We start from the raw sequence: 19,959 nt of genomic DNA on the forward strand, positions 1-19,959 counted from the left end.
ATAGAATATCAGCATATGATTAATTGGTACATTTTAGGTCAGGATTGGTTGTTGGTTGTTTTTGTTTTACGGCATATCAACCTTTTTCAGGTTATTTAATGCCGAATCTAGTTATTTTGAGGAACGATTTTTTATGGAGTATATTTTTTTTTTTAGGTCAGATTCTATTTAACCCATAGTTGGGACCCTAACAGGTACTACCACTCCGGGTCAGAGTGGACCTGGGAGCAATGCCAATTAAAGGGTGGCTCCACACTCCCCAAGGCCCACAAGGTGTGGCTTCACCATCGGACTTAGTTTTAGGTCATATCCAGGACCTTTAGGTCAGGAAGCCAATATCTTCAGACAGCCTAATCTGGTAGCAACAAGACAACAAATTGGAAATGATGTAAGACTCTTCTGGTTTTGACTCTTTGTATTTTGCTGAACGAAAATGTATATACAAACACCTCTCACACGTTATATGAGTGACATATGTGCATTCGTTGGCAATGGCAAAGGTGGGGAGTGTAGAGTGCAGAAAATATCTCTGGCCAAAGTCAGACCACCCAAGAGATATCCTCTTTGTTTAAAAAAATAAGTGCTTCATTTAATGGGAAAGTCATGCTGGGGTCAGCTTTTGTAGGATAAAACCCCTATGAATAGAGATAGTCCTAGACAGTCTTCAGTGGATGTCTCCTTTAAGCAGCCGAACAATAATTGCCAACAAAAGGCCAGGATTGTTCAGGTATAAAGAGGAAAAGAAAGAGAAAGAAGTAGGAGTTGAATTGAAAACAGTCTGATCTGGAAAACATCTCGTTTCTGCAAGTGTGCCATTCAACTTTTAGGGAGCGGACATTGTTGTTTGTTTATAGACTGAGCTTGCGGATTTTGGTTTTGTCTTTGACTGGATGAGCTAACAGACGGTTTTGGCCTGGCATAATATGTAAGAATCATGGCAATGCACAGAGTAAGTAGGTAGGGTGAACCGGGGTAATTCCACCTCCTTTACATATAATGGGAAATAACTGCTGTCAGGAATGTTGTTTCATCCCTAACTTGAGTTGTCCATTTAATAGAGTTGCTTCCCTTGAAAAGCATTTCCTTTCCAGAAGGCATGTTGGTGGGAAATTTGACTGCTTCAAGCTTGAAAACATCATCCTACTCCATCCATCAAGTAAGTAAAACCTTTCGCACTTTTTATGATGAGATCATAGAGTCAAGATGTTGATTTCTTAATCTGACACAGGTTATACGAATTTGTTATCCTTTTTTTCTTCATTTTGAAACGCTCAATCTTTCTATTTAAGGCCTAGTATAGTCAACAGGTGGGTTTTATCATTTATGCCTCTTGGTGGAAATCCACCCCCTAGCATTCTGTGGAGTCCTGAAGGATTATGCTAGTAAAAACAGTTGCCAGTTTATATGGGGAGAGTGAGAGTCTGACATCTGCTGAATTTATTCAGAGGATGGCACAAGAGAAAGAAAGGCAGCCTAAAAGAGCAAAACTCGGGCCAGCTAAAAAGAGGGAGAAAAAAGGAAGAGGGAAGAAATCAAGAGTGGAAATATCTGCTGATGACGGGTCCGAGCTGGAGTTCAATTGTGACACCGAAAGTGATGAAGATTGGCAGTCAAAACGGTCAGCCCGAGTTGGCAACAACGATGAAGATGAAACTTCCTCAGTAAGAAAGCAGAAAGTAAAGAGAAAGGGAAAGAAGGAACATGCTACCATCTCTGATGATGATTCACAAATCGGGGACAGTGATGAGGGCTGGTCAAACCAGTCACCCCATGGTGATGATGACAACAATGATGAACAAACTTTTCAGTCAAACAATAGGATAGCCTACTTTGTGTAGGGTGTAGAGCTCTATCTATATAAAAGCCAAGTACGTCCAAGGATGGAATACTGTTGCCATATCTGGGCAGGAGCTGCTAAAAACAGCCTATCCTGCCTTGACAGAGTACAAAATAGACTTTGTGGCTTTTCTCTTCCCTGCAACCTCTCTCCCACAGAAGAGACGTTGCAATCCTATCTTTGTTTTATCGTTATTTCCATGGCAGGTGCTCGTCTGAACTCCAATCTCTGGTCCCCCCCACGCCAATCTTTTACGAAAAACACCCGTCTAGCTGAATCTACTGTCAAAATCTTTCCCCACTCTTTATCTATGCCTAAATCAAAACGTAGATTCCATGAACAAAGCTTCTTTCTTAGAACTGCACACCTGTGGAACTCTGTTCCGTCTGCCTGCTTCCCTCCTGACTACAACTTGGATGTCTTCAAGTCCAACGTAAACAAATTCCTGATGAACCGCCCCCCCCCCTTAAGTAGACACTTTAAATATCCACACTAACGTACTGTACTTACAATAACCCTTATCCCTGAGTGGCTTCCGGACCTTGATAAGTGGTGACCACCTTGTAAAAAAAAAAAAAAAAAAAATGCTGGCTTTGATCATGTTAGTTACCTTTAAAAAGACACTGTAGGCAAGTTATATTGTTACTTACACTTTTGATGCTCAAAGGAGGCAAAGGGAATGGAAGGAAGATGGGGGGGGGGGGCTTTGCCCCCTTTTTTCGTAAATATTGAAATTGATTTAAAACATGTTTTTTTCACTGACCCTGTTACATGAGTTCAATTTTTTTTACATATTAAACTGTTTTGACCTATATATGTGTGTGTTAAGTTTTCTTTTAGTAAAATCTATTATTTTGTCTTTGGCAGCCATTTTTGTAAAGTTGGGGGTGGAATTACCCAGGTTCACCCTACATGTTCACAATAGGAGTAGGAAAAGAATGACCACAGCGCTATATCTCAAATGGAGTACTGTTGTTACATCTTGGTAGGAGCTGCTCGGTGCACTCTATCCTGCCTTAATAGAGTTCAAAACCAGCTTCAAAACCTAGTAAGTGATGCTCTTTTCTCTTCCCTGCAACCTGTTTTCCACGTTGCAAGCCTATCATTATTTTCATGGCAAGTGCTCGTCTGAGCTTCAATCTATGGTCCCTCCTAGCTGGAATTTCACAAAAAATAACTCGACTAGTTACAACCATTAGCAACCATTTCCTCCACTGTCTATCTATGCCTAGATCTAAATGCATAAGCCGTTAACAAAGCTTCTTTCCTAGAACTGCCCGCATGTGGAACACTGTTCTGCTGGTTTGCTTCCCAACCAACTACAATATTGAAACCTTCAAGTCCAATGTAAACAAGTTCTTTTTAAACTGTCCGCTTAAATAATCAAATTGTACTAACCTCACACCATTAACGTTTACTACACTACCACCTGACATTCATTAACTTCTATCCTCGAGTGGCCTTCAGACCTTGATAAGTGGTGAAAAATCTCACTTTAAAAATTCAAACAATCTAATCAGAGCTCAATGGCTGACTCAACGGATAATTTTTTTCTTGTTTATTTAGAAAATTAAGACAAAGATTAATATAAAAAGTCATTAAACAGACTTTTTTTCTTTCAAATATAAAAAAAAAAAATTACAAGGTTTTCAGAAATTGGTTGAATTCTGCTGTTGAAGATTTTGCAATATCAAAACAAAAGGTTTTATCATCCTGAGAGACGAGAGCTTTAAGTGATACATAGTTCTCCTTAGTGGCATCGTACTGATCACGTTTCATGTGCTTCAAGAATTCATGGCGTTCTTTAATTCGATGCAGTCGCGTTCGGAAGATCTTCGGCCACTTTATCAACTGGGCATGAGTCAGGCCCATCTCGTTGTGGACGTAGACAAATACGTTCGTCAAATTATATTTATCTGCAAAGGAATAAAAAATATGCATAAAAATGGCGTTTCAACATGGTAACAGAAAAAATAAAAATGAAAACAACAAATGATACTGTTTTTCGTAATACGTGGACAGATTGAAAAGTCAGATATGGCTGACCATATATGGAAGGAAAAGGGAAACCATCTATTGTTATGAAACCATCTATTGTTATAAAACCATCTATTGTTATGAAACAAAGCAAAAAATTATAGGTCCTGGATATGACCTGAAACTATATCCGATGGTGAAGCCACACCTTGTGGGCCTTGGGGAGTGTGGAGCCACCCTTTAATTGCCATTGCTCCCAGGTCCACTCTGACCCGGAGTGGTAGTACCTGTTAGGGTCCCAACTATGGGTTAAATAGAATCTGACTTAAAAAAAAAAATATACTCCATTAAAAATCGTTCCTCAAAATAACTAGATTTGGCATTAAATAACCTGAAAAAGGTTGATATGTCGTAAAACAAAACCAACCAACCAAAAAATTATAGACAAAGATGACTCAACAAAGAGGCAACATATATACTGAGTAACAATCGATTATTTAGTAGACTTAGTACAGAATTTAACATGATATGGGAACCATCTAATATATAAAAAGGAAAATGTATGTTAGTTTGTGTATGTCTGTGTTTTTTTTTTTGTTTTTTTTTTACATGGAATTCACCACTTATCAAGGCCCAAGGGCCACTCGGGGATAAGAGTTATTGAGATGAGTATTACTTATTAATTTTATTTTATTACGGACCGTTATCCTCATCTTTTTTTAGTTGTTGTCTCACAACGTTTCGACCAACTATTCCTCTGGCCTTCGTCAGGTGGTATCTGCGACGGGATAGGAACTCCGAATCTTCCAACTGCATTCTCGGCAATTACTGCCTTCTATAGTTGTTGTATTTGTATGTCTGCCAAAAACTTTTGACAGACGCATCGGACCATGATAAAAATTGGTATCGTTAGAAAGATCAATCTCTTGGATGAAAAATATCTATAAATTGGCCAAAAAGATTAATTCTGTGCTGGTCAACTGGGCTATTTTTTGCAAGGACGGGTCACTTTTTGTGTCGACATTTTTGCAAATCATACACCTACCAATCTCAGCGTAGGTCTATAAAATGTTATTTTGAAAGCCCGTGACGTCATAAGTCACCGTGGCCGTGACTGTGACAGCTTTTTTTCACCTCCTTTTCCTCTTTCACGTTACATGTTCGAGTCTGCCTACTGCGGCTAATTTTTTTTTGTGGGTACTTGTTACAATTTTGATTGAAACAAAAGTTATTTTGATTTTTTTTTCTGGGTGTTGGTTGCTTAATAGCCGTAGTATACCACTTCTCTCCACTCGGGCAATGCCAGGTAGTCATGATAGTCTATAATATAAATTTTAGCTGTCTGTGTGTGTGTTTATGTGCATGTTTGTATGCCCGCAAAAAACTTGTCATCTGCATCGAAGCAGCATGAATGTGGTTCCGTAAAAAGAGCGATCTCTTGAACACATAATATCGAAAAATTATAAAAAATCATCATTTCATGTAGAAATGTTGGGGGATCAGTTGTTTGTTAATTGTGCAAACAGTTCATTTGTTGTTTCATTTTAAAAAGTTAAACTTGCAATGTTATTAGATTAGGTTGTCGTGGTCCGATCGATAACGTGTTCGCTTGCGAACTTAAGTTTTGCAAGTTCGTGCCCAGCATGCAGCATTTTTTTTTCAATTTTTTCTTCTCCTATCATTTAAAATTCTCTGCTTTTTTACGGGCGTCCACAACATGACATTTTTTTTTCTTTTAATTACATGATAAGATGGCACCCAAGTCTCGTTTTTCTTTTATTTGTTTAACCATATTTTACAACCGGGCAATGCCAGGCGTCCCTTCCCCAAAGAGTTATCGCAAAGTATAGACAAACAAAATTATATAGAAATCAGTTAGTTACAACTATTCAGAAAGTTTTATAAAAATCCAAGGCATCAATTTTTTTTTAATAAGCACAAAAGTGTCAATTTTAGCCATTTTGACCCGAAAGGCACCAGAGTTTTCCCGTTAGCTAACAAACGGTTCCCCAGTTCGATACAAAACACCTGACGAAGGCCGGAGGGCAAAACGGCCGAAACGTTGTGACAATAACAACCAAGATGAGGAAGTCAGTCCGACAATCTCAATCAATGAAAACACCTCATCTAATAATTTTCAGACAATTACAAAAGTTAGCTAGTTAATTATAGATAACAGATAATATGGTGCTTGTTAAGATAGAGTTGACAAATCAATTTTTTTCAAAATATATCATTTTAAGCAAAAACAATATTACTTACTTAATTGTCATGTCGAAAATAGTAATATATCCAAAAATTATGAAAATTCACTCAATCTAGCGGGTGGATATAGAAAATCAGATTTTTCTTCAGTGAACAAGTTGACCAGAGCCCTTGAACCGGCGCCACCTCTGTTGGGCCCTGGAGAATGCTGCTATGCCTCAACTCACACCTACATTAGTGAACACACAAACATACACAATATTTAAACCTTCTTTATCATCTGCTGATCTTGAAATATTCCCAACCTTTCTCGTTGAACTATATTTCTAATATGAAAAACAATGAACATTGACTCTTATTAAATATAATTTGTATAATTCTGTAATAATTCAATTGCTGTGATCTTCTATTTTTAAACACATAAAATATTTATTTATTTTGTTTTGTTTTATCATATAACGTTTCCCGTTTTTCTCACATTTGATTATAAACCCTGTGAAACTTTTTCAATAAAATCATTTCTCTAAACCGAAAATACTTCACCCAAATCCAAACTGCAAAATGTAACCCTCAGAAAAAGTGATGACTCCCCAAAGTAGGGATCCCCAAACTGGTGACTCCCAAAACTGGCACATCCCTAAAGATCCGCACAAAGGGAAGTTCTGCCTAAGAATAAGATATCTTGGGAGTTGTTGCTAATTTCCTTTGATTAACTAAAGGTTGTAGTTTAAACCCCTGCAGTGGGAAGTACATATTTTTCTTCCTTCTTCGCCCACAAAATAAAATACTGATTTATACTAACTGGAAAGAAAAACCCGTGGAGTGATCAGGAAAATCTTTTGGAGATCAAAATTAGTAAATCCAAGGAACTCCTTCATCTGGAAGTGGATCTCCTGAAAAAATAAAAGGTGGAAATTAAAATGATGATTTTTTTTTTACAAGAATTAAAAAAGACAAAGAAACATTAAAAGAAAGTTTGAGGAGTTTTTTATTGGTACCCTCTCCCTGCATAACTATTTTTCAGACCCGTGTGACATCACATGGCCCCACCATGGGGAAAACTGATGGAGGGAAACGGTTTTGAAAGTCGATTTATCATATTTTTTTTAGGTTTTCGATTACTTTTTTTTATTGTATTTGAAAGATTAAAGCCTAAAGTTAATTCCTAAAAGGAAATAATATTTTTACATGTGAAAAAAAGTTTATAATGAAAAATGTTTTCATGGCGATATTCGGAAACCAACAAGTAAACTAAATTTTGAAGGTAAATTCATTGTAAAAATCTCTTGAAAAATAACAATTAGTTTTCTGGGACAATTTCAAATTAATAAAGGCAAGTTCTTAAATATTGAATTAAAAAAAATTCCTTGCTTACAACGAATAAATACCCCAAAATATCATTTTGAAGTGCGTTTTTTGCTCTATCAAATTGTGATATTCGTTACCATTCTCAATCTTTTTACTTTTTTTTTTCTTTGCAGGCTTTTCAACAGCATCGACAAAATTTAAATCTACACGTTTTCTTATTCCAGTTCAAACTAGGCCGAAAAACTGCTAAGACAGTTCATGATATCAATGATGTGTTTGGCACAGGAACCACTAATGAACGTGTAGAACAACAGTGGTTCAAGAAATTTCGCAATGGTGACAAGAGCCTCGAAGTTGAAAACGGTCACAGCCAGCCGACTGAAGTTGATAACATTTGAAAGCCTAAATTGAAGCCGATCCTCGCAAAACCACATGAGAAGTTGCTGTTGAACTCAAGCTCGACCACTCAACAGTCGTTCATTATTTAAAGCAAATTGGGAAGTCAAAAAAGTTGGATAAATGGGTGCTGCATGAATTGAACGATAATCAAAAAAAAATCATTGTTTTGAGGTGTCTTCTATGCTCCTTCTGCACAACAAAAACGACCTATTTCTTGAGTGGATTGTAACGTGTGATGAGAAGTGGATCCTCTATGACAACCGGCAACATTTGGCACAGTGGTTGGATGCCAGAAAAGCTTCACAACACTTCCCGAAGCTGAAATTGCATCACAAAAAGGTTGTGGTGACTGTTTGGTGGTCTGCAGCTGGTCTCATCCATCACAGCTTCTTGAATCCAGGCGAAAAAAATATGGTGAAGAAGTACTGCTGACAAATTGACAAAATGCACCAGAATGTATGTGCCCGAGATTGGTCAATATAAAGGGACCAATTCTCCTCCATGACAACATTCACCCGCATGTTGCTCAACTAACCCTGCAGAACTAATTGGGCTCATGCGGCATATTCACCAGGTCTCTCGCTCAGGGTACCAACTATGGGTTAAATAGAAACAGACTTGAAAACAACAAATATGTTCTATTAAAAAAACTTTTCTTCAAAATCTTTGGATTCGGCATTAAATAACCTGAAAAGGATTGATATGCCGTAAAACAAAAACAACCAACCAACCATCAGAAGTTCCAATGTATGTGCCCGAGATGGGTCAATATGAAGGGACCAATTCTCCTCCATGACAACGCTCGCTCACATGTTGCGCAACTGACCATGCAAAAGCTGAACGAATTGGGCTCCGAGATTCTGCCTCGTCCGCCATATTCACCGGTCCTTTCTCCCACCGATTATCACTTTTTGAAGTATCTCGACAACTTCCTGTGCAAAAAATGTTTCAAAAGCCGAGATGATGCCGAATCGGCCTTTAATGACTTCATCGCTTCCAGAACTCCTGATTTCTATGCTAATGAGATAAATAAACTTGTTTCTCTTTGGCAAAAAAAATGTGTCGATTCTAATGGTTCTTATTTCGATTAATAAAGTTTATTATGAAAGGAGTTATGATCTTTTGAAGATGAATGTCAAAAAGCTACATTATTTTTGCACTAACCTAATAAAGCCATAAAACATAGCTATCTTCATCCTTCAAATTGAGAAATAAAATCGCATAGCTTAAATAGAAATAACTCATAAGTTAAATGAAAACTTCTGTTTTTAAATGCAGATGATGTCGATCATAATAATTAAAAATAAATTAAATTAAATGTAAAATAAATAAATCAATAAAATAAATCAGCTTTATATAATATTTCTAAATAGAATACTTAAAACAATTCTATTACTAATTTGTAATAAAAATTGAAAGCTAATTATTAAAACAGATTTTATTTAATGTAATATGCAAATTAGATAACCTTTTGAATGGTGATTCCTTTTGAATAAATAGTATATAAAGAAATCATGCAGAAATAAAAAAGTATGTGCAAGTCTGTTAAACAGTGTACCTTTTGTATATATTAACCAAATCGTGAACAAACAAGATACAACTTTATTATAATAGATATATGATGTAACAAATATGGAAAAAAATAAAATTAAAATTAATTCATTGTATCCCGGGCAACACTAGTATATACTAACCTTGATTGATTTTGCATTGTAACTGACCAATTTCGGAAGATGACAAACAACTTCACGTACTTGGCTGCCTGAAATCAATGAAAGAGGAAAAATGAGCAAAACAAAATGTAAGGAATACATTTATAAATTACCCCCTCCTCAAAAAAAAAAAAAAAAATCCTCCTGACGGACAATTAATTTGTTATCCCACTCAAAAAAAAAAAAAAAAAAAAATTAATTGTCTAAATTACAGCTTTCGACCACATAAATTATAAATCTTTCAAAGCCCGAAAAATACTTTTTATTTATTTATTTTTTTAATTAAAATCGGAATTTTTAGTTATGGAAGGTCTTAATAACTTATAATCTTGTACGTTTCTCCAACTCTCTAAATATTCTAATTTGTTATTTCACTTTTTAATCTTTCTATTTTTTTACAACTATGCATTACATAGACAGGAAAAATAGATTCATGTTTATTTTTTTTGGGGGGGGGGGACTTGTCCAGACCCCCCCCCCTTATATTAAAAAACAAAATCTGCATAATGTATATCCCCATGATGAAACGAAAACATCATGTTCTTAAAGTCATGTAGATTGATCAAGTAGTTTTGTTTTTAGATAAGAGAGTCAAATTTTATGAATATCGGAGAAGTGACTGTCTCACCTGCCATTTTAAAAAAAAAAGTGAAGAAACAAAGGGAGATAACATGAACTGCCCGCCTGTGGAATTTTCTTCCGTTTCTTTGCTTTCCAACTGACTACAATATGGTCGCCTTCAAGTACAACGTGAAAAAATTCTTGATGAAACATCCCCTGATGTAATCCAATTTACCAAATTTCCACACTCATTAACTCTTATCCTCAAGTGGCCCCCAGGCCTTGATAAGTGGTGACCCCTTTGTAAAAAATCAACTGTGCTCATCTGCCATTCTGTCTCCAATAGGATCTTCCAATCACTCAAATACCGGCATTAAAATCAAAACAAAATGTCCCTCTCTATCGCAGCCTATCAATACTTAATGGCTAACTGGGAACACCTCAGATTGTTCTAGTTATACTCTTGCATTGCATGTTTAAAAAGGATGCGTTGTCCTCTACTGCATCTGACATTAAATGATTGGTTAACCATTGGCATAGAGCAGAGGTTTGCAACCTTTTTGAGCGTGAGGTCTAAAAAGTTATACTGATTAAAAGGAGGAGGGCCAAACAGCTTTGGCTAAATTGTCATGGAGGACAACAATGTTATTAAATTATTTAGATTCTTAAGACTCCTATTTGTCATTTTCACAACGTTTCAGCCGATGTAACTTCTGACCTTCTTCAAGGTCCATCGTGCAGCGGTTAGAATACTTGGAAAAAATCAATTGTAAAATGTGATAGAAGGTTGAAGGTTCGATCCTCAGTGTGGCCGACCAAAAAATACAATTGCGAATTACTTAGGACCTCTATGCAGTCAGGGCTAATGAAACGAGAGCATACTACCGCCATGAAATAAATAAAGGGTCTCATTCGAAATTCCGTCCAAATTCCTGAGTTTGACAGAAACATTCCCAAGTTCGATAAGATACACCTGAAGAAGGTTGGAGGTTACATTGATTGAAATGTTGTGAAAATCACGCTCAAGATGAGAACAGTAGTCCAAAGAATCCAAATAATATAAATAATCAATCCACATCCCAAAAATCCATTTATTGTAAATAAATTTTTTGAGCATTTCAAGAAATCAAGTAATAAATACAATTATATCCTATATTACAATGATATAATTTATTTTACTATAGAAATATAGCCTTGTAGGAGATGTCCTTTTCTCTTCCCTGCAACCTCTTTCTCACAGAAGAGATGTTGCGAGTTTGTCTCTGCTTTATCGTTATTTTCATGGCAAGTGCTTGACTGAGCTCCAATCTATGGCCTCCCCTTGCCAAACTTTCACCTGTCTAGCAGAAAATACTATCAATAATTCCCCCCACTCTTTATCTGTGCCTAAACCTAAATTCCATGAACAAAGCTTCTTTCTTAGAAATGCACGCCTATGGAATTGTCTTCCGTTTTCCTGCTTTCCAGCTGACTACAATATGGCTGTCTTCAAGTCTAACGTAAACAAGTTCTTGATGAGCCGTTCCATATAAGTTAACAAATTTACCGAATTTCCATTACTAACGATTACTATATTGTCCAATTTCTACTGTACACTCTTTAACCCTTAGCCTCGAGTGGCCTCTCGGCCTTGATAAGTGGTGATGCCTATGTAAAAAAAAAAAAAAAAATATCGAAACAAAAAAAAAGAAATTCAAATGCATCGTGAGTAAGATGGCAGAACAAACAAAATTCACTCAAGGGCTGGATTTAAAAGGTTGTTGACCCCTGTTATAAAGAGCTTCATACCTTCCAAGAAATTTCAACAGAAACCAAACTGCCAACCCTGATACACATGTACATACACATACACACCCACACACAAACATACACACGCACACACACAAAAAAACACTAACACGTGTACACACACGCACACAAATACACACATAAACACATGCACAAAGACACACACAAACACACATGCAAAATGCCTTTATATATAAGTAGAGATAGGGATATATTTGTAATTTTTCATTATTTTTGTAAAATGTCTGATGTCCCTCGGATGCTGAGAACATCCTGTATAAACATTCTTTCTACGAACCCAAACACAAAAGAAAAATGATTTACCTGTGAGTTTGAAGAGTTTCTGATAAAACCCGAGTTTTTCATCAATATTTGGAACAGACATTGACAATAAACGTGGTGCTCGGATCAGAATTTGCGGGATGTCCGTCTTTGGGAAATTTTTGGATTTAAAATATTCAATAATGGCTTCTAAGTCTTCAATATTAGCCTGTCATTAAAGAAAGGAAAGAATAGCAAAATTAAGAAAAACGCTTAGGAACATTTTGATTCATACAAAGTGTCCCAAAATTAAGTGCCTATTTTGAACTAGTAATCAAAATAGATGGGAGAAAAGACAGTGCCAAATTTTGTTACTCTGTTTTTATGAGAATTGTTTTATAAATAGAAATTAAAATAGATGGTTGGGTTTAAGGACACTCTATTTGATGAAGGACTTAAAATCGCTAAAGCAATACAATATGATACAATACAATATACAATATGATACAATACAATATACAATATGATATTAGGTTGTCCGGAAAATAATGACCAATTTTAGAGAAAAAGTAATTATTAATCAAATAGGTGACACTAAACATTGAAATTAGTCAAAGTATGATCCTTGAACAGCCATGCATTTTTGCCATCTATCAACTAGATCATTTATGCCTTGTTGATAAAAATTCTTTGGCTTAGATGCTAAGAAATCTTTGAAAAAAGATTCAACCTCTGCATTAGATCTGAAAGTTTTATTGCTTAAAAAAGCGGCTAAATGCTTGAAAAAATGGTAGTCTGTGGGCGAAAGATCTGGAGAATAAGGAGGATGTGGTAAAGTTTCATATCCCAAGTCTGTGAGTTTCTACAGTGTCATTCTCGCAACATTAGGCCACGCATTATTGTGGAGCAGGATTGAACCACGCCTATTCACTAATGCAGATCTCAATTTTTGTAAATGATGATGCATTTCTTCGAGTTGATTGCAGGTAAACCTCTGCCGTGATGCTCTGATTAGCATCCAGAAAGCTGTAATGAATAACACCAATTGCACACCACCAAACAGTCAGCATAATCTTCTGTTGGTGAAACTTTGGCTTTGGAAAATGTTTGGGTGGTTCATCATAATCAAGCCATTGACCTGATCGTTTCCGATTACCATAAAGGATCCACTTTTCGTCACAGGTGACCATTCGGTCAAGAAATTGATCATTAATGTTTCGCAAAAAGAGCATCGAACACACTTCAAAACGTCGAGCTTGTTGATTTTCATTGAGCTCATGTGGGACCCATTTGTCGAACTTTTTCACCTTGCCAATTTGCTTCAGATGGTCCGACACTGTTGAACTGCTGACACCAAGTTCCCGAGACATTTCCCTGACACTTTGCCGTGGGTTTTGCTCAACAATGGCTCTCAAATTTTCATTGTCAAGATTAGATGGCCGTCCTCTACCTTCTCCATCTTTAAGGCTCTCATTACCACTACGAAATTTCTGAAACCACCTTCGTACTGTTCTATCACTTGCGATGCCTTCTCCCCATGCCCTATTGATATTTGCAGTTGTTTGAGAAGCATTGTTACCAAGCTTAAACTCATGCAGGAAAAGTAATCGTAAGTCTTCTTTTCTCATATTCCAAATTATGGGCTCATTCGCTCATAAAACGTTTTCTGAAAGAAAAAAGTAAGAAATTATTAAAGAGCACATATAAATCAGTAATCATGTTGATGTTTACCTGAAATATAATAAAAATCCTATGATAAAATCCAATTTCAAAACAGACTTTCTGAAATGGCCATTATTTTCCGGACAACCTAATACAATATATACAATATGATACAATACAATATACAATATATCTGGCGGATTGGAATGCTGTCATGCAGGAGGAGGATACCTTTGCTGATATTGCCCAGCTTCTTGATTTTGTTAGTTACTTTAGCCTGGTTCCAGAAAACTGTGGGCATGACGTTGTCAGCGGAGGGCTGCACTCTTGCGTTCTTTGGAGGTGGTTAGTCCAACTACTTTCACTGCATTGACTGGGCTTTCAATTAGTGTTGGGACAATTAATCGGAATTAGAATCAGGAATCAGAAAAATCGAACTTTTTGGGGTATCGGAATCGATATTGGAATCAGTATCAGAATCGGAAAAATTTGTATTTATTTTCCGATGCCAAAAACGATTCCTTTAATTATCTCTGTTTTTTATTTGATTTTGTTTGAAACAAAATCTTCACTGCTGGTAGTAATAATAAAATAATGAATATTTATTGATTCTAAATTACCAGTCAAACTAAAATCTATAGATCACCCCCCCCTTCACAAGTGTATTTTCACGTTTGAGCAAAATATCTGCACACTGAACATGTGTTTTTACAGTAATCGGATAAAAATAACACCTTTATTGTAAATATTTTGAGATTTATAAAGAATCGGAATCGGTAATTGTATCGGAACCGGGAAAAATATTAGAATCGTCCCAGCACTAGTTTGGCTATGAAATCCTTCCCATCTCTCTAATCATCTCTCTAAATTTCACGCTTTCCGAGCCATGAAGTTGCTTTTGAAAGGAAAGTATTTTCCAGATGATGCAACCTTGATTTCCAAACTCATGTCAAAACGGTCCCCAGAGCTGCATTAAACGATGGGAGAAAATTTTGTTACTCTGCTTTTCCGAGAAGTGGTTTTAGCTGCCCTGATGAGTTGTGATACAACGAAACAGTACTATATGTGGATGACAATTAAAGCCCCCCCCCTCTTTGGGTTGAGCACTTTGTAAATATATTTTCACCCGACGCGTATTTAAGCAATTAAGCGAAGTCCACTATTAATTTGTTTGTAAACAAACTTATGGTTTGAGCACTGTAAGTGACGGGCGGGTGTGGATTTAATACACACTCATGGAGAAATACTTACGGCACTGATTTGTGGTCCGATAGTTAGAACAGCCGACTGTCAACTCAACAGTTGTAGGTTCGATCCATGGCTGGGGAAAGGTGTATGTCTAGCCGCACTGATGAGTTGTGATACAACAAAACAATACTGACAATAACAATAATAATAAGGATACTAGAAAGCTGCTTGGCTAACGAAAATCTCAATAGAAGATGCGCATATAAAAACGACAAACAACCACAGAATTCGCGCATAAGCCTGAAGAGTCCTAGAGTGGATGAAACGCGGAATATTCAGTGTAGCTTAATCGCCATATACATTTTATAACTTACTAACTAGCTCTACCTACGTATTGAGCACTTTTGAAGTAAATACTTAAAGTTTACGCACAAATCTATACTTTCGTATATTAATTTTATGTGAGTAAATGAAGTAGTTATATATATATATACATACATATATATATTTATATACTCATTCCATTTGTGATTTTTTCCAAGGAACTCTACCTTTTAGATCATTTTGGACCATTTGGAACTTACCTGTTGGATTGGAAATTTTTAATTCTACCGTGTTTGGATTTTACCATTCTTGGATTTTTTACCCTTCACCGGACTATCCATTCATGTGAAATCTTTTTTATCATTTTTCTTTTACCTCCTACTCCCCTTACCTCACCCTTTTTTTAACTAAGTAAGATCTGTGACTTATCTGTAGTTTCACTAAATACTTTTACATGCAAAATCCGATCCCGCATTTTGCTAATTCCTGCCCTCTGATGAGAAGGAGACTATTTCAAGATGTTTTTTAACATGTTTTATTAATCATTTGTTCATATTATAAGCTCTATTTCCTTTTCGGTTTTATTGAGCTTTTACATCTGGTTGAGATTACTTTACTTGTAAATATTAACTCTTTAATATTTATAATATATTTTGAGTTTACCATTTTGATTACCTTGGTAAACTTATTGTAATTTTTATTTATATATATATATATATATATATATATATATATATATATAAGCATTCATTCTCAGACCTTGGTCTTTGTAATATTCACTCTTAGACAATAATCTTTGTAACATTCACTCTCAAACTTTGGTCGTGGTGACATTCACTCTCAGATATTTACTTTCCATAACATTTCTTCAAATCTTGTAACTTTGTTCGCAATGAGAGAAGTTTTTGGAACATCTGTTATATTCTGGGCATGGCAACCAGTTTCCTAACTCCCACTAGGTACATCCTTCTCAATTAAAGATTTAATTTCAATCCATCTTGACGGACCTTTCATTGGGTTTTCTGGGTTTGTTGCTGATTTTAATAGACAGAGTTTTCAGCATCATTATCATCTTGGCTGGTGCCGTGGTGCTGTCATTTGAATGTTTTTAATGAAGAGTAAACAGAATCTTTAAACTTTTGCAACCTACACCGAATGGTGTAAGTCATTCAAATAAATATAGCTTTATTAAAAAGTTTTGTTCAAATAATTTTATCAAAACGTTTTATTTAAATAATTTTATTAAAAAGTTTTGTTTAAATAATTTTATTAAAAAGTTTTGTTTAAATAACTTTATTAAAAAGTTTTATTTTAATAATTTTATTATAAATTTTTATTTAAATAATTTTATTACAAAATGTTGTTTAAATAGTTTAATTAAAAAATGTTGTTAAAATAATTTTATTAAAAAAATGTTGATTAAATAAAAATAATGTTTCCTAATAAAAAAAAAAATCTTGCCGGACCATTGCCCCCCCCCTCCCAACAACTCGTTTTTTTTTAATGTTTGTTTATAGAATGCCGTGTGAAGGACAAGGTCAACCAGTGTTGACCCAAAGCTGTTCGTATAGGTTTGCATATCTGATGGGGTCTTTAAACCCTAACGGATCTAGACTTGAAAACATTTAAACAAAATTCCATCGTATACTTTATGCATCGTGACATTGTTGTTAGATCCAATTACTACAGGGTGACCCCCCCCAAAAAAACGGGCCCAACTCTAATTAGACCTCGTTTCTTATTGTTTTGTCCTAATGAAAAGAAACTTTGGTCATAACTAGTTTATTATATCCAAAACATCACATCAAAACACATGGGTCTTTGGCCTTTTTTTTCTCCATTCTACAGCATATGTTCTAGATGGCCTCCATTTAGCTTTTCTTTTTTTGGGTCACCCTATATATATATATATATATATATATATATATATTACACAAAGAGCATCGCTTAATATGCTAATGATAATTTGTATATCACTTCCCAATATGCTCAACCCAAGTTAGGGAGCAATATAGTCACCCACATTCAGTACTGTTTCGCTGTTTCACAGTTCATCAGTGCGGCTTGACAAGCAACTACCTCAAACCAGGATCGAAACCCGACCGCCCAAACAACAGCCGGAGCTTCTAACCATTGCGTTATTCAGCTGCTACTGTTGCTTATATACATATATATATTTACGAGGTGACCCCCCCCAAAAAAAAAAAAATGGGCCCCAACTCTAATTAGGCCCTGTTTCTTAGTTTTTTGTCCGAATGAAATGAAACTTTGGTCATAACTAGTTTATTATATTTAAAACATCACATCAAAACACTAGGGTCTTTTGCCTTTTTTTTCTCCATTAGACAGCATATGTTCTAGATGGCCTCCATTTAGCTTTTGTTTTGTTTTTTTTTGGTCACCCTGTATATATATATATATATATATATACAGGGTGACCAAAAAAAAAAAATATATATATATATATACAGGGTGACCAAAAAAAATATATATATATATATATATATATATATATATATATATATATACAGGGTGACCAAAAAAAAAAAAATATATATATATATATATATATATACAGGGTGACCAAAAAAAAAAAAAAAAAAATATATATATATATATATATATATATATATATATATATATATACAGGGTGACCAAAAAAAAAAAAAAAAATATATATATATATATATATATATACAGGGTGACCAAAAAAAAAAAAAAATATATATATATATATATATATATATATACAGGGTGACCAAAAAAAAAAAAAATATATATATATATATATATATACAGGGTGACCAAAAAGAAAATATATATATATATATATATATATATATATATATATATATATATATATATATATATATATATATATATATATATATATACAGGGTGACCAAAAAAAAAAAAAAAAATATATATATATATATATATACAGGGTGACCAAAAAAAAAAAAATATATATATATATATACACACACATACATATATATATATATATATTCACACATACAGTGATGCTTTACAGTTGTGTAGTATTCCAGTCGAATCCGGATAGTTTCTCAGTTGGCTGATAAAACCAAACTGATGTAAAATGACGTTAATACCTTCCCTGATTGTTTCAAGTAATCGAACTCCTGTATGCGTGACATTCTTTGTTCAATTTACAGTCGACCAATAATAAGAACAGTTGCGCATGACGGAAACAGCTGAAGTCTTGTGTACATTAGATGTAGTAGTGTATAAAGTTGACCTGTCTCCTTTTTGCTGAAGCCGGCTTCTCTTTTCCTTGTAACCAATGAATCGGACCCACGAATTTGATTTTAATGGGTACTCTAGGAAATTTTAATTTTTTAAACTTTTTTTTAGTAAATTTTAATGGCTTTTTTAAAAGTAAATTTTGATTGGTTTTCTAATAAATTTTAGTTAAAATTTTTCTGATAAAGTTTAATGGGTTTTCTGGTAAATTTGTTTTTTTGGGGGGTTGTAGACACAATCCTAAATAGTAACGACTTACGTCCAAGCGGCAATATGGCTTTTTTGGCGTGAAAAAAGTAAAAAAAAAACAACAAGAAGAATTTAATGAGAATCATACATACTTTAAAGATAAAAGGATTCTTTGTGATGATCACGGCAAGCTGGTCGCTCGGAACTCCGACGTCCTTCAAGAAGAGCAAATAAGGTTTGACATCCGATTCAAAATCGAGTTTGAGGATAAGATTAGCAGCTTCATTGAACTTCTCGATGCGCGACAAATCAACACCGAGGCTGATCAATTGTTTGAGGGTCTCGGATTCACTAACATAAACGGTTAGATTAGAGGAGGTTGCCATGTCGGTATATCGGCTCCGATTCAATTCTATCGTTGCTTCTTCAGCTTCCGAAGGTGACATGACCTCTGAATCTCTAATAATGGTAGATATTTTATCACTTTCAAAAAAAGGTCTGGAAATTTCTCGGGTGTCTTTGAAATTGGCTGGTTCTCTGCTGGAATCAATACTAAGTGATAGCTTGCGATGAGACGTTTCAGCATCATTAGATTGGAACGCTTCAGGTTGTGCCTCAGCATATTCTGTTTTGTGGCTGGGGTCTTTTATTTGAAATGTCGTACAGCTGTCACTTTTAATCGCCTCTGGTAATAAATCGGAGCGATTTTCATGCTCAGCTGTTTTTAATTCAGGCACCGTCGTCTTATCAAATTGTTTGATGGTGCTGACAAGTTTCCTGTAATAATCATAATGTTCTTTAGGGTCTCGTCTTTTATGGAGAATGCTTTCATTTTCCGATGGAATTTCTGCTTCTTCTACTAAAGAGGGGGATTCTTCTTTATTGTGGCATTGAAAAGCCGACAGAGACACGGGACGTAGACCATATTTGTAAAGGCTTTGGTAAACAGTTAGCACTGTTCTTTGCTTTTGACGAAGGACAACCAGTAAACACCTCAAAGACATTGTGACGGACCTAGAAATATAAGAAATGAAATAAGCATGAAAACTTGTAATTTATAAAGAATTTCATATAATAATTTGGAAATTAAACACTAAGACAAATCTATATATATAAAAACGAAAATGTGTGTGTGTGTGTGTGCACACTTTTTGTGTATGTCCACTATCACTTACAAGTGTTTATATACACCCTAGATAATAATATTTACAATTTGCGAACGCGCGTCGCGTCTAGATTTATTTACATCGAAATTTTACACGATTCTTGCTATTTCGGCCGTCT

At 35.0% G+C, this 19,959-nt stretch overlaps 2 protein-coding genes across 2 annotated transcripts; one reads left to right on the forward strand and one right to left on the reverse strand.

The window, feature by feature from the left end:
* The first annotated feature begins 2,677 nt into the window (after nucleotides 1-2,677).
* Nucleotides 2,678-7,862, forward strand: LOC145243608 (histone-lysine N-methyltransferase SETMAR-like). The gene is made up of 2 exons (XM_080106594.1): nucleotides 2,678-2,885; nucleotides 7,501-7,862. The coding sequence occupies exons 1-2, from the start codon at nucleotides 2,799-2,801 to the stop codon at nucleotides 7,723-7,725; spliced, it is 312 nt and encodes a 103-aa protein (XP_079962720.1). The 5' UTR covers nucleotides 2,678-2,798; the 3' UTR covers nucleotides 7,726-7,862.
* Nucleotides 3,373-19,696, reverse strand: LOC145243607 (transcription termination factor 3, mitochondrial-like). Its single transcript, XM_080106593.1, has 5 exons — nucleotides 18,828-19,696; nucleotides 12,112-12,277; nucleotides 9,421-9,488; nucleotides 6,822-6,912; nucleotides 3,373-3,753 (listed from the first exon to the last, which is right to left on the reverse strand). Exons 1-5 carry the CDS (start codon nucleotides 19,677-19,679, stop codon nucleotides 3,476-3,478), a joined length of 1,455 nt encoding a protein of 484 aa, XP_079962719.1. The 5' UTR covers nucleotides 19,680-19,696; the 3' UTR covers nucleotides 3,373-3,475.
* Between the last annotated feature and the right edge of the window lie 263 nt (nucleotides 19,697-19,959).

This window comes from Euprymna scolopes, chromosome 22 (assembly GCF_053919585.1).
Source record: "Euprymna scolopes isolate OS-2025 chromosome 22, ASM5391958v1, whole genome shotgun sequence".
NCBI lineage: Eukaryota > Metazoa > Mollusca > Cephalopoda > Sepiida > Sepiolidae > Euprymna > Euprymna scolopes.

Excerpts from the sequence above, each read along its gene's own strand:
- LOC145243607 (XM_080106593.1), bottom strand. The coding sequence starts at position 19,679 with ATGTCTTTGAGGTGTTTACTGGTTGTCCTTCGTCAAAAGCAAAGAACA. Across the intron at positions 12,278-18,827 it reads AGAATCCTTTTATCTTTAAA|GCTAATATTGAAGACTTAGA; the intron begins GTATGTATGATT and ends CTTTAATGACAG. Across the intron at positions 6,913-9,420 it reads ACAATGCAAAATCAATCAAG|GAGATCCACTTCCAGATGAA; the intron begins GTTAGTATATAC and ends TTATTTTTTCAG.
- LOC145243608 (XM_080106594.1), top strand. The coding sequence starts at position 2,799 with ATGGAGTACTGTTGTTACATCTTGGTAGGAGCTGCTCGGTGCACTCTA. Across the intron at positions 2,886-7,500 it reads AAAACCAGCTTCAAAACCTA|GCTTTTCAACAGCATCGACA; the intron begins GTAAGTGATGCT and ends TTTTCTTTGCAG.